The 15,235-nt window shown below is 46.8% G+C and overlaps 1 protein-coding gene across 3 annotated transcripts in view; it reads right to left on the reverse strand.

The window, feature by feature from the left end:
- Nucleotides 1–8,988, reverse strand: part of LOC114637553 (sialic acid-binding Ig-like lectin 5) — a 12,351-nt gene extending 3,363 nt beyond the window's left edge. The window contains exons 1-9 of one of the 3 annotated variants that reach the window (XR_003713766.1): nt 8,923–8,988; nt 8,493–8,861; nt 8,056–8,334; nt 7,837–7,884; nt 4,809–5,060; nt 4,418–4,720; nt 4,031–4,130; nt 3,612–3,747; nt 1,153–1,509 (exon numbers count right to left, since the gene is read on the reverse strand). Coding sequence is in view for 2 of the 3 variants with exons in the window: in XM_028785768.1 (XP_028641601.1) it covers nt 1,318–1,509; nt 3,612–3,747; nt 4,031–4,130; nt 4,418–4,720; nt 4,809–5,060; nt 7,837–7,884; nt 8,056–8,334; nt 8,493–8,861; nt 8,923–8,959 (1,716 nt within the window). In the remaining variant the exon portion in view is untranslated. Of the gene's footprint in view, nt 1–648; nt 1,510–3,611; nt 3,748–4,030; nt 4,131–4,417; nt 4,721–4,808; nt 5,061–7,836; nt 7,885–8,055; nt 8,335–8,492; nt 8,862–8,922 lie in introns of those variants that run through there. The other 2 variants (XM_028785769.1, XM_028785768.1) reach the window with 2 other exon arrangements.
- Between the last annotated feature and the right edge of the window lie 6,247 nt (nt 8,989–15,235).

A 15,235-nucleotide genomic window follows, 5' to 3' on the forward strand; every position in this document is an offset into this window, starting at 1 on the left:
GGAGGGGAGGGGAGGGGAGGGGAGGGGAGGGGAGAGGAGAGGAGAGGAGAGGAGAGGAGAGGAGAGGAGAGGAGAGGAGAGGAGAGGAGAAAGTCCAGGTGAGCTCTTCTGTTTCTAAACCTCATGCCAATAACTTAACACACTAGAGACTCTGTGTCTGGATTATATCACTCAATGCTACATTTGCAAAACTCACATGTGCATAAGATGATATTTCTCTATCCCATATACATTATGTACTTTGCCTGTCTTATTTCTGATGGGTATTTAGGTGCATTTTATTATTTTATAGGACTTGAGATCAAACACATTAGGATCTCAGACATACTAGGCAACCCCTCCACCACTGAGTTTCACCCCCAATTCTTCCATGAAAACACTTGTGCAAGTGTTTTTAGGTCTGCAGTTGTGAGCAAATTTGCTGCAAAATTTGGTAGTTGTATTTATTTATATTTCATTGACAAGCACTGATCGGTAGATCATCCTCCTGTATGTTTGCTGGCCATTCACATATGCCATTTTTTATTGAATTGTCTGTCACTTTTATTGATTTGTGGAAGATCGTTGTTTTTTAAAATTTATTTATTTTATGAAAGTACACTGTATCTTCAGATACCCATATGAGGGCATCAGATCTCATTACGGATGGATGGTTGTGAGCCACCATGTGGTTGCTGGGATTTGAACTCATGACCTCTGGAAGAGCAGTCAGTGTTCGTAACCACTGAGCCATCTCAGCAGCTCTGTGGAAGATCTTTATATATTAGTTTTATGCCCTGTGATTGATAATTTTGCTGACTATAGTAGCCTGGGTTGGCATCTGTGTAATCTTTAAGTTTGCAGAATTTCCAATATGAGTCCAATCTAAGATATATGTAGCTACAACACAGTCATACTTCAAAACAGAATAACTTTAGAAACTAACATACGTTCTTAAATATATACATGTAAAATTCTAGTATGCAATAAAGTCAAAATGTCCTTCCCCACTGCTCAGGCAACATAAAGCCACATAATCAACAATAAACACTACATTTTCTCCATGACACTCCTCGTGACTATGGGCTTCATGATTATTATTACAAAGAAGGAAGAGAGGACACAAAGAGAAAAGGTGGCTTCTCTGAGGTAACACTGAATCTGGCATTGTACCTAGGAATCCCTGTGACCTTCATTCCTTCCAAAACTCCATCCTTTCACTACATAGTTTTTGGTTTAGAGGGCCACTGATATCAGAATACGCTCCTAACACATGCTGTCTTTGGCTATGCCTTTCTGGGACTCCAGCCAGCACTGGGCCACATGAGACACAGAGCGTCAGCACTTGCGGATCTTGATCTCTGAGTAAATAGATTTGATGGCTTCCACGTTCTGAGGCTGCTGGGGCCTTGGGCCTTGGAAGGAGAGGGAGGCGTAGTGGAGTTCAGGCTCATCCTTTGGGGTGTCTGGGGCTGTGGCAAGAGGTGGCTGTTCTTTCTGGGTCTGTGACCCTGACTCATTCAGATGACCCTGGAACCAGATTAGAGAAGGGAATCAGTCAGGCCTTTGCAGCAAGAATCATCAAAGTAGCTTGGGGCCTAGGCATGCATTTGTTTATTTATCTACTTTACATGTATTTCCTGAGTGCTTCCACTCCATGCTTCCACTCATCCACCTTACTTACTGATGTATGAACATGAATATGAATGTGTCCAGCCTCCTCCTCTACATGCCCCCTGCATGTGTCTCTGTGCACATATGCCTGTATATACAGCATTTGTGACCAAACCCAGGACCTGGAACATAGTAGGCAAAGGGTCTAACAATATGTGGCACCCCAGCCCCAGATAACGTTAACCTTATAGAGTCTCACCAAGTCTTCCCAATCCCCTCCTTTCCCATTTTATGGATATGAGCATAGCCTGATTTAGGTTAAGTAACTCACGAATGACAGCATCAGACTGTCAAAAATAAATGAAGATGAATGAAGCCAGATATGTCATGCCAGCAATCCCATCACTTGGGAGGCCTTAGAAGGAAGATTATGTGTGGAGAAAGCTTTAGCTTCTTAGTAAACTCTAGAACGACTGGACTACACAGAGACTCTATCTCCAAAAACCTACATACGTAAAATTTCAAAAATAAAATTAAAATTTCATCTAATTGTAATCTGATGGGCAGAAGCAAGGAATTACAGTGAGCTCTCAAGAAGCCTGGATTAGACCTACCCTACCCTAGTGGGGCTCAGAGAGAAGCCTGCTGCTGAAAGAGGCAGGAGATACTCTGCCTGTTAGACATGAGATATTTTAACTGATGCATGGAAGATGATGAAGGCTTCACTCAAGGTCCGATCAGGGAACACCTGCCCAGGGAGTTTGGACTCTATTCTGTAGGTCTTCAGGTTGAATATGGTGCTAATCACATGTGGCTCACGTGATGTGATGGAGACTCGGGGAGATGAACTGTTGAGAACAAATTACCACTAGATCTGAAAGTCTGAGTACCTCAAATTAAGAAGAGTGTGAATATATCATTAATAAACATTATATGTGGTTATTGATAACAAATTAGAACCACAGTCACTTGGATGTGTTATATGGAATGAAATTTGTATTATGCATTTCTGCTTTTTAATGTGATTAATGAAGATTTTGTGTTATACATGTGGCCGACAGTCTACTTCTTTACTTTTCTGTTAAATCTTAAAATTAAGTGTCTAAGTAGCCCAGACTGTCCTGAAATCCCCAACCCCACCACCATTAGCCCAAGGTCCTCAAACTTTACATTTTCCTTCCTCGTGCTTCTCAAGTGCTAAGAATATAGGCGTGTGCCACCAAGCCCAATGTCCTGTTGTCCCTGTCTTTCTCTGTGTGTCTCTTTCTGTGATTTCACACAGCTCTGTATGTTTGTCTCCCTTCTTCCCCGACTCCTCCTTCTCTTTTCCCTACTGGGGATGGAACTCAGGGTCTCACACATGCTAAAAAATTAGTCAACAACAGAGCTACATCTCACATGCCTCACTGTTAAATTACAGCAAGCCACACCCCATTCCTGGGTGGATCTAACCCAGTCTCCTACCCTTGGGTCACAATCCCATAGAGTCTATGCACACATTCCACTTCTAAGCTACATCCCCGTTTCTCGCTGTGCAAGGCAAGTGCTCTACTGCTGAGCCACATTTGAGCTCTCTTTTCACATTTGAGTTTATAAGGATCTCATAAGTCACCCTGGCAGATGGTCAACACTCTCCACCCTCCTGCCTCAGCCTCCAGGGTGCTGAGATTAAAGGTCTGTCCTATCTGACATTCTATTTCTGTTAGATAACACATATTTGGACCGTAAAGACTCAATAGCTTTGTTTAGAATTCCTTTTCATAAAAGTTTACTCTGGGCTGATGAGACCAGTCTGAGACCCAGGGAAAAACTGTGAAGGCTTGGCAGGAGGTAGCCACACTGGGAAGAGCTTAGCTAACAGGAACAATAGGTAGGCCTCAGTAAATTCCTGAAGCAGGAGATAGAGGTGGAGGCAAATGTCAGATCCCCAGCCTGTGGCTATGAGGGGAAAGTTGGATGCTAGAGAGACATTTGAGAAAGCAGAAGCTCAGTTTTGATATGCTGGGCTGTCTGGGTACCTGGATGGGGTATCTCAACGAAATGTTGGATGAAACCATGCTCGCACTATTTATGGTGGAGACAGGGTTCTTGGCAAGATGGTTGCCTTCCACGCCTGCTACTTTCAAGGCTGATTTCTTCCTGAGGACTTTCACTCTGAAGAAAGAGATAGGTTTTTTCAACTCAGCTAGATGGATTTGGGGACCAGGGAAGACCAAGTACAGGGGCTGGAGATAGAACAGCTCTGTGGATTGAAGATTCACAGTGCATGGGACTGCGTGATTTGAACAGACTATATCTATACCCGACCAGGTTAGTAGACGGCTTCTGCCAGCTCCCCCACCCCCCAGCTTAGCTTATCATCTTACTGGGCGGAGTTTTAGGAATCCTTTAACCAATCAACAGTCATTACAAGAAGCCTTCACCAAGTGAGACTCACATGACGAAGATAAGGCAGAGGCAGACAACAAGCAAGGCCATAAGACCAGCTCCCCAGATGGCCCCCAGGACCATTCCTCTACTGGTTTCTGATTTGCCTGCTAACAAGAGAGACTCGGCATGATGAAAAGTCTTCCTCCCAAGCGGGGATCTTAGCATCCAGCCTTTACAAATCCATTTCTTGTGAGAATGTCCACTCCCACTTTGTTCTAGGTCCTTCCTTCCCTATCTTTGTGTGTGACTATAGCCTCCTGTCCCCAACCCCCCTACCAAGCCAACAGGAAACCACGAACACTAGCCCCATTTCACCCTGAGTCAGCCCCATTTTGCTCACTTCCAATGTTATTATAGAATCTAGACAGAAATCATCCCTTTCTCCACACCTTACCCTGTGAGACCTCTTGTCCTGGCACCAGCAAGATATTGGCTCTCTGAACTTCATAGTCATTCCAAGCTTCACAGCTGAGTCTGCAGTCAGTGCTGAATTCCACGCTGAGGCTCAGGGAGCTGTTAGCCCATGGTCCTGTGGAGCTGGACATAACTGTGAAGGAGGCATTGCTGCTGTTCCCCTCCAGCAGCCCCTCCCCCAGCCGCCAGCGCAGGGAGGGGGCAGGCCAGGCTCTGGAGGAGCAGCTGCAGTGAAGACTCTGAGCCTCCCAGGAGCAGGAGGGTCCCAGCAGCTGTAGAAGGCCTGGGGAATGAAACACAAGAAGAGGGATCAGTGGGGGTTTCCCAGGCTGTGATCACAATGCCTCACCCCCCAGTATTTTCCAACTCACTCCTTATGCTGAGGCTCACAGAGACCGTCTGAGTACCCAGACTGTTCTGAGCTTGGCAGATATATTTTCCCTGGTCCTTCAACTCCACCCGTGGCAGCTTCAGTTCCTCAGGGGTGGAGAGCTGGAGGTGCTTTTGGGTCTGGTGCTCCCATCTCAGCATGGCAGAAGGGTTGCTGTCGGCCACACAAACCAGGCACAGGGACTCTCCCTCTTGAATCTGCAGGGATGCTCCGTTATACAGGACTTTAGTTTCTGAGGAGGCAGACAGAAGGCTGAGTCTGGTTGCAGATAGCATTCTTAGCATTCTGCCTTTCTCCTCCTCCTCCTCCTTCTCCTCCTTCCCCTCCTCCTCCTTCTCCTTTCTCCTCCTCCTCCTCCTCCTCCTCCTTCCTCCTCCTTCCTCCTCCTCCCCCCTCCCCCCGCCCTCTCTCCCTCTCTCTCTCTCTCTCTCTCTCTCTCTCTCTCTCTCTCTCTCTCTGCTAGCTAATAGCCTCACACCCTAAAGAGTGAAGACAGACAATACCTCTTAGAAGTGTGAGCTCATCAAAACCTACTTGGGTCCCACTCTTCCCTCCTAGGCATCTGTTAACTCAGATGCCCTGCTTGTCCTGGAGAGTTTGCCCTTGTCTGTCAAGAACATGTCACTAAGGCCTGACTCATTCAGCTATATCCCAGGAGCTCAGTCCTGGGGGCAGGGGCCCAAAGCAGGTATGGCACAGTTTAAGTGATGGGTTTCATGGTGGAGTTATCCTAAAAGCCCTTGGAGATTCCAGGAGGAGGAATGCTGACGGGTACGTGAAGAACAGTGGAGCTGTCCAGGGACAATGCTACACTGTTCTGTCCACAGTGAGGCATTACCCTCTGAGAGCCAAAGGACACAGAAATGTCCCTTCACCTGGCAAACAGCTGCCTCCTTAATCTCTCTCCGGTTGACTTTGAAAATTGTCACAGACCAATGAATACAATTTACTGTTATCTTTTCTTTCTTTCTTTTTATGATTTAGGGTCTTGGATGCTTCTGGTAGCTTCAGACTCACTGTGTAGGTGAGGGTGACTTTGAGGGTGACTTCTGAACCTCTCAGTGTTGGGATTACAGGAGTGTGGTTACCATGCTTGATTTATGCAATGTTAGTGATTCAGTCCAAGGCCTCCTACATGCTAGGATAACACTCTACCGACTGAGCCACATCCACAAACCATAAACAACATAAAAGAGACACGGTTTCTTGAGAGGATGATAATGTGAAGGAAAAATACAGTGACTTCACATGTGACATCAGGAGGATGTGTCTGTTCGTTAAGGAAAAATGTTGTTCCTGGAAATGTAAATGAGACAAAATCCATGCTGTGCAGTTTGGCAGTTATTTATGTAAAATACAAATGACCCTCTGTTATGGAATTTTCTTCCTTAGGAAATAATTTTGTAGACATGGTCACAAATGTAGAGAGTTTTTATGTAGGTCATTTATGGAATAAAAAAATAAGGACTGCCAGTGCTCTCTCAGGAGATAGATAAGTGGGTAAATATGTTATCATAGTATTAGAAAACCATGGTGTCAGTTATATGTATGAAGGAGGAAGTCCTCAAGAAAGTTAAGTTTAAGAAAGGAAAAATTAGTTCAGTCAGTTGCCGTTGACTGACACATGTATCGTGGCGCTGTGAGTTGACCGTGGAGGAGCCAACAGTTTGTAGGAAGAAACAAGAGATGAGACTGGAGGCAACCTTAAACACTGAGGGCAGGCGTTATGTAATCCCAGAGGGTGTCTCCAGGTTGGGCTACACAGTGATCAGGAGCAGGACTTAGAAACATAATGACCAGAGTTCTGTAGGGTGCATGTTCTATACTTCAAGCTGGGGATTTTGTGGCTAAGGACGGGAAAGGGGAAACAGAGGGGCATTAGAAGCAGAATAAGGAAGTTAGCTGCTTTCCTTAGTCAAGCTGTTTTGAAACTACGGACTTTGTTGCCTCTTTTTGCACCCACTGAGTGTCTGGGGTTGAAATCAGCTGCTTTGTTTCTGCAATCCCCAGAGAGCTGGTTTCCTGTAACTTTGAGTTCAGTTTAGGGCCTTGGCTTTTGAGGGAAGTTAATTTCTTTAGGAACCCCTTTAACAAAGTGTCTAGGGTGTAGCTAAGTGGTATAATTCCATCCTACATAAATAAGTAAATAATAAAGAATGAACTAAAAATGATAAAGTTGCAAAGTGGTACGTGAAGATGTGTATATGTGTGTCTGTCTGCGTTTGTTCATGTGTTTGTGTGTGTGTATGTATGTATGTTTAAATGTGCATGCAAGGATATCCATGTATGATCAACAAAGACAGGAGACTTTAGACACCAAGAACTATTACTATTAAATTTTTATATGGGCAGAATTGTATTTCACTAAAATCCATATATTGGGGCTATGACATTCAATATAACAGACAGCCATAGGAGGTAATTAAGATAGATGATGTTGCAGAATAGAGGCCCCAAACATGGAATTAATAGAACTATAAGAAGATACCAGAGTGCTTATGTAATCTATTTCTGTTGTTTAAAGATAGGAGGTGGGAAAGATCATCTATAGCTCAGGCAGGGTACTCTCATCAGGAACCAATGGCTAGCACATGGAACCGGGGCTCCTGACCTCTGGAGTCAATGAGTTCATTTCTGCTGTGTAAGTCACCCTCTCTATCATATTACAGAGGCTGAGGCCAAATAAGGCACATCTCACATTTTAAATCTGACAAAATCACGTCACACAGAGGAGAAGAGCTGGGAAGCAAGCTGGGCTCCGGTGATGAGGGGTCGATAAGAGCAACCTGGGGATGAAGAAACAGTCCTGGCACTGAAGACGGTGTCTTGAGAAAGACAGAGACCCTAGGCACCTTGGGGAGAGTGCAGTATGGGGGATGGGAAGTGAGGATGGTGTATAACCCCCTTCCCCATTCTAAGCCTCCTCCTGCCTGAGCACCAGAATACCTGCTCATCTCTTGCAGAGGCAGTCCCTGCACCCATCCCAGGGAGGAGAAATTTGACCCTACCTGTGTCATCTCCCCAGGACACCCTGATGGTCAGCTTCTGTGGAGCATCTGTGCAGACAGATATGATTGTTTGCTTTTCAAAGGGGAAATGGCTGCTGGTATTCCACCCCACTTCTCTTCTCTCACAGTCTTGGCTTTCAGGACCCATCACCCAGTTCTAACCCCTCCATCCCACACCCCTAACCTCCCTTCCCCAGGGACCAAGGTCCTGACACTCACAGGTGACACTGAGCTGTTGAGTCCTCTCCACAGTAACACTAGCACCAGGGACTGCCACCTGACAAGTGAGGTTGGTACCATTGTCCTGAGGCTTGGGTGTGAGGTTCAACTCTGAGGAGAGGGTGGTCCTGTGGCCCAGGGAAGTGAGGGCAGATGACATCCAGGAAAAGATGGGGGGTGTCCCCCGCTCACAGGCCCAGGGCACAGAACAGATCAGTTGAGTAGAAGTGCCAGACACCAGGGTAGGTGTGGCTTGGAAGTTAGGGGTCTCAGTCAGAGCTGGACAGAGAGAAATAGGAACACAAGACATGGTGGAAATCTCTGTGCATGACCTTATTTCAAGCCAGGCTTCTCCCCCAAACCAGCCTAACTATGTGGTCTCCAGGGCACCCATAGGCTTTAGAACAAGGACCTCCACATATCCCCTCTTCACCTACCTATCACATGCACAGACAGCATCGCCTTCAGAAAACTGAATTTTACAATACCACTTCCATCCAACCTGAAGAAGTACTTTCCCGTGTCACTTTTCCGTGCGTTTCTGATGTCCAGGGAGCAATTATCAGTATCTTGGTCCCCCATAAGATAGAATCGACCTTGAGCTTCCTTCTGTACTGGTCGATGTGGGTCATTTGTAGCCACTGGAGAGTCGCTATATATATCAGCCCCATCCCGGAACCAGTAGCCAAAGACAGAAGTACTGGAAGCAGGGTACTGGACTTGGCAGGCTACAAAGATGCACAGACCCTCCTGCACCGTCACTGATCTAGTCACTGAGAGCTCATAATTCTGCGCAGCCAGGCACCCTGCAAAGAAATGAGGATTATTGTGGTCCTGTCCCACTAGCCCTGTCCTGTTCCCACTCACCTGTCCACAGCACAGGCAGCAGCCGTGACCACAGCATCACACAGTGAAAGACCCTAGGCTCCTGTGGGTGGCCAGAGAAAGAAAACTCCATCAGTTTGAAGTGGATCCCTGGGGTGAGGGTCACAGACTTCAATGACACAGGACTGAGACTGAGAAGTCGTCCTACTGACCTAGTCCAGGAATAAAGAAAGACAGAGTGACTGACCACAGAGAAGGAACTTTCCACCCACAGGTTATCAGAGCTACCGGGGCCCTTGGAAAATAAACACTTCCACTTTTCACATGTGGCATCATGGGAGGCAAAGTCAGTGAGGAAGACCCACCCTCTGTTCCTGGACTGTAGCATTTGTTTCTAATTTGTTTGTATTAAGAAAGAGGTTAATGTCGGGCAATTGTGGCGCACGCCTTTAATCCCAGCACTTGGGAGGAAGAGGCAGGCAGATTTCTGAGTTCGAGGCCAGCCTGGTCTACAGAGTGAGATCCAGGACAGCCAGGGCTGCACAGAGAAACCCTGTCTCGAAAAACCAAAAAAAAAGAAAAAAGAAAGAAAAGAAAAGAAAAGAAAAGAAAGAAGGAAGGAAGGAAGGAAGGAAGGGAGAAGTTAATGCAGAGAGCAAGCACAGGCTGGACCTAAGCCCCCTACCCCATATGTAGCAGATGTGCAGCTTGATCTTCATGTGGGTCCCCCAACAACTGGAGTGGCAGCTCTCCCTGAATCTGCTGCCTGCGTGTGGATCCTGTTTCCCTAACTGGGTGGTCTCATCTGGCCTCAGTGGGAGAAGATGCACCTAGTCCTGCAGTGACTTGATGTGCTGTGGGGGGATGGTGGTGGTGGTGTGATAGCCAGGGGTCTCCCCTTTCTCAGAGGAGAAGAGGGGAATGGGGGAGGGATGGGGGAGAGTCTACATGACTGGGCACTGGGAGGAGAGGAAGGCTGATATTGGGATGTAAATTGAATAAATAAATACTTTTGTTTTAAAAAAAAAAAAGGATGATAATCGTGGCTTTCGCCGGTAAAGGCATTTCCCACTACACCTGATCACTCACATTGTGGAAAGAATGAATTTACTCTCAAAAGTTGCCCTTTGACCCCCATAGTACATGGTAGCACACTCAAACCATGGTGGGCATGGGGAGGGGGGAGAGGGAGATTTATTTTTATTTATTTATCTATTTGTTTGTTTGTTTGTTTGTTTTTCGAGACAGGGTTTCTCTGTGTAGCCCTGGCTGTCCTGGAACTCACTCTGTAGACCAGGCTGGCCTGCCTCTGCCTCCCGAGTGCTGGGATTAAAGGCGTGCGCCACCATCACCCGGCGAGAGGGACATTTAATAGAGACTTTTAATGTATAAAAAACAGGAGGAGACTGGAACCCGAATTGACTTTTCTGTTGTTGTTATAAAGTATCTAGATAAAGACAACTTAAAGACTAAAATGGTTTGCATTGGCTCACAGTTGGAGGTCACATCCATTGTGATGGTGAAGTCATAACTACAGGAGTGTGCAGCAGCTGGCCATACTTCACCTTTAGTCAGGAAACAGTGTGACAGGTAAAAGACTGTTCTCAGGTCACCGTATAGTCTAGCATCGTAACCTATGAAATGATGCTACTGAAAGTAGGTGGTGATTCTCATGTCAGTTAACCTAATCGTGATAATCACCCAGTGCCATGCTGAGGGCCCATGTCCCAGGCAAGTCCGGATCTCAAGTTTCCAATAGAAGTTAACCACCATAGACACAGACATACACAGAGCATCCCCAGGAGGATATGGGGCGAAGACTCCCTCTGCAGACCGGAGAGAGAGGTATCAGAGGAATCTCTGTTGTAAAGAGGTTGACCTAGAACTTCCAGACACAGTACTGAGAAAAATTAACATGTTGAAGCTGCTCTGTGCCTGTGTGTGTGCGTGTGCGTGTGCGCGTGTGCGTGTGCATGTGCGTGTATGTATTAGTCAGGGCTCTCTAGAGGAGCAAAACTGTTTGAATCTAATACCATGTAAGTAGTTCAAATAATGGGGGAGGGATGGGGGAGAAGTCGTCCTACTGACGTAGTCCAGGAATAAAGAAAGACAGAGTGACTGACCACAGAGAAGGAACTTTGCATCTCGGTCCCACACTACAGACCAAGCTTGCTAGTTCATAAGCTGATGTCTCAGCAGTCTCAGTCTGGTGCTGAATGTGTGGAGAATTTCTGGAGAACTACTGGTCCTCAGTCTCTGCTGGAAGCTTGAAAAAGCTGGTTCTAAAATCAGTGAGGGATGAAGCAGTAGCATGATGCTGTTGGAAGGGTGCCCGTTCCACAAGGAGATGGGTGAGTCCATGAGCTCACGCCATTGCCTTGCACTTTGGGGGTTTCAGTGGATAGATAGGTTCTGAAGACTGGTAAAGGGTGTGTGTGATGGGGATACAGATGCTACTCTTCTGTTTTGTTCCTCAGTCCCAGGTCCCAAACCAACCGACAGGTTTGCCCTTTTCCCTTCCCTCTCCCTTGCTAAACACCATTAGATTATATTCCTAAAGTTAGTCCCCAAGGTCCATTCCCTTATTTGCCCACTGACTCATTCCTGAGACTAGATACAAAGGTCCAGCAATCAAAATTTATTATTTGGCTATACTGGCTACATAACCTGTCCAATCAGGAGTTACCAACTTACCTTAGCCCAGACTTTCCCCCTTTTTCCTTAAAAATCCCACTCTTAGAAAAAAAAAACAAAAATACAAACAAAAGTAAACAACAATAGCAACACACACACACCACACACAGACACACATACACCACACACACACACATACCACACACCACACACACACACAGACACACACATACCACACCACACACACACACACACACACACACACAACCTGCTTTTTGCTGATTGCTTTTGCCCAATCCAGAGGCAGCCTCCCCACCCCCCTTTTCCAGGGTAATACATCTTTGTGCTGAGGATTTGGTGTCTGGGTGTGTACTGTACAGAGTGGAGTCCCCACCCCACCTCTTAGACAGGTGGATCTAGGATGTATACAAAGGAAAGCTGAGCAAGCCAAGGAAGTAAGCAGTAAGAAGTAGCCGAAAGAAGTAAGCTCCTGTCTTGACTTCCTTTGGGGAAGATCCATGACCTGGGAGTTAAAAGCCAAAATAAACTTCCTCAAGTTGCTTTTGGTGAGTGTTTTATCACAGCCACAGGAAAAAGTATCTTACCAAGAGAGGCATGTTCAGGGATGTACTGACCCTGTCTGTGATGTTCTGATCCAGGTTCCTGAAGATTGTAGAAATAGTGCTTCTCTGAGAGAGGGTAGAATGAAGAGAGGGAGAGAAGAGAGAGACAGAGACGACAGAAAGAGCACCATCCTCTGGACAGTGAAGAATCCACCCATGCATGCACCTTTCCAATGCAAACATCCTATAATGTCTAACCCAGACTCATCCTTCAGGGAGCTCTGACACTCTAGGCCTTCTATACTTGTACCTCACAGTCCCAGGTCACAGGCGAGTAGAGACAACCTGGACCCCAGAGCCGGCTTGAATCACTCAGAGTAGCTGTTCCAATCATCAGAGACTGCCAACTTTGTCTCATCCATTTCCTCCTCATAAGCTCCACACTCATGTGTCTACTCCACTGTGTCTCCACATAGATGCAGAATGATGATAAGCCCAGGTCTCGACCTATACGGCTTCTCATAACCTAGCCTGCACATTTCTCCTGGGAACCTGGTCACGGCTTCATGATTGGAAAACCTTACTGTGCCTAAAGGAAGTCTAGGGAGCAGATGACACACGTAGATCTGAACTGCTGACTGGGACACCAGCAGAGGCCAGCACAGGCCGTTTCCTGAGGGATGACAGGATCCTGAGACACCCATATCCTTCTCCCAAGAAACTGGCCTGGAAGCAGGGGGAATGCGGTCTATTACCGTTACTGTTCTGGCTTCTTTCTTCCCAAGAGCATTCACTCTTTCAGGCTGCTTTGTTCAGACTAAGGATCATTGCATGACCTTTGGACCTGTGACCTGGGCAGGTCAGCCAGTGTCCCTGATGATGCAGGTGTGCCAAGGAGCTCTTCTTGCCCCCACTTCTGGACACCCAAGACACACCCATACTTGTTAAGTGATTGCTGCCTGGATGTTCACATACCCTGGCCATAGCTCCTTAACAATCCCTCCAGTTCCATGCAGAGACCCAGAACTGAGGCTCGCATGAACAAGCTGAGGCAGATGTGGATTGCAAGCAGGGTTGTGTCACCAGCCACCACTTCGTGATGGAGGTGGTCTTGCTGAGTCAGTTTCTGAGAGGGACTTATTGGGGCTCTGCATATCATGATGTCAGCAAAGGGAGTTTTCTCCTCACTCGGAGTAAAGGTGAGGTGAGCCAACACTCTGACTCCATCTCCAAGAAATCAGACTCACAGAAGCACAGGTCCTGTGTTGGCTCCTACTCAGCTAGTATTCTGGGACTCAGTCATCACGATTCTCCAACCCCCATTCTAGTCCTCTCATACTCTGAAGAACTAGATGTTCTAGATTCCCTCACAGGTAACACTGAGCTGGACGGCCCTCTCCACAGCCACACCAGCTACAGAGGAAGTCACCAGGCAGGTGAGATGGGTGCCATGGTGCTGGGGCTTGGGCAGGAGGGTCAGCACTGAGGAGACGGTGATCTTAGGCCAAAGAGGGTGAGGACCTCTGACATCTAGGAGAAGGTGGGGGAGGGGTGTCCCCCTCTCACAGGCTCAGGACACAGACTAGGAAAGGTTGCTGACCCCTGGGATGTGAATGTCAGGGGTGTGTGAAAGAGCTATAGAGGAGAGGGACATAAGCTACAGTGGTGACCCCCCAGATGTACCACAGAGAAGAGAATAAAGGGACTTTCTCAGATCCACCAGTGGCATAAATAATGACACAGAGACTTTTTTTTTTTTTTCAAGACAGGGTTTCTCTGTGTAGCCCTGGCTGTCCTGGAACTCACTCTGTAGACCAGGCCGGCCTCGAACTCAGAAATCCACCTGCCTCTGCCTCCCAAGTGCTGGGATTAAAGGCGTGTGCCACCACTGCCGGGCGAGAGACTTTAATATAGTTTAAAGCTTAGGCCTTTTGCTTGGGCAGTCTCCCAGCTAGCTCATCTAAGGTAACCGGACTTTCTTCTCCATGTCACTCTCTGCCTGAAAGTTCCAACCCCCTTCTTCCTGACAGAGCTATTATCCCTCAGATCTCCTTTACAACCAATTAGCATCAAAACAACCTCTGCTACCTCTCTAGATTTCCTTAAGGCAGGCGAGGAAGGATGAGTATTTACAAAATAGAAATCCCTGTGATGAGCCATAGAAATGACAATACTAGAATCCTGCCAGCACTTACCTCTCTGCCTCTCTGCCAGTATAGAACTAACAAATGAAAATACAGAGCCAGGCTGGAGAGATGGCTCAGTGGTTAAGAGTACTGACTGCTCTTCCAGAGGTCCTGAGTTCAAATCCCAGCAACCACATGGTGGCTCACAACCATCTGTAATGAGATCTGATGCCCTCTTCTGGTGTGTCTGAAGACAGCTACAGTGTATTCATATATAATAAATAAATAAATCTTTTAAAAAAAAAAGAAAAGAAAATACAAAGCCATACCTTCAAACAAAATTATTCCAACAGAGGAGATTCTGCCTCAAGATGGCAATGTTCCTCAAGCAGCCCCAGCATCAGTTTCATAGGATCCCCTGGTAGATGAGGATCATAGAAACCCATCTAGCCACTCCTGGAGGGCTGTCAAGATTTTAATGGTGACCTCACTGCTTGCCAGTCACACTCACTGAGAGCTGGATTTCTCTGTAATTATATCTCACAGAATAATTTCCACATGTACCCTGAAGAAGTACATGCCTGTGTCACTTTTCTTTATATCTTTGATGAGCAGGGAGTAATTATGATTCTGTAGGTCCCCCCAAAACTGGAATTGGCCCTGGATTGCTTTCTGCACTGGCCATTTGGGGTCATTTGTGGCTGCCAGAGAGTCATGATCTTTATGGAATCCTTTCTGGAACTATTATCGAAAGATAGAGGATGTAGAAGTCCAAATGTGGGTAGGAGACATTGCAGGACACAAGGACACACAGGTCCTCCCTCCTCGACTGCACAGACTTAGGCACCATCAGCTGGTATCCCAGATCCTGAGTCAGGGACCCTGCAAAGCAATGAGCAATATCTTGGTGTGTCCCACCAGCTCCTGTCCACACCCACCACAAGTGGCAGCAACAGCAGCCACAGCATAACACAGTGGAAGGCGATGAGGTCTTAGAGTGAGCAGAAAAGGGGATTTGAGCACTTGGAAGCA

The sequence above is a fragment of the Grammomys surdaster genome, unplaced genomic scaffold, assembly GCF_004785775.1.
Source record: "Grammomys surdaster isolate TR1022 unplaced genomic scaffold, NIH_TR_1.0 125349, whole genome shotgun sequence".
In the NCBI taxonomy this organism is placed as follows: domain Eukaryota; kingdom Metazoa; phylum Chordata; class Mammalia; order Rodentia; family Muridae; genus Grammomys; species Grammomys surdaster.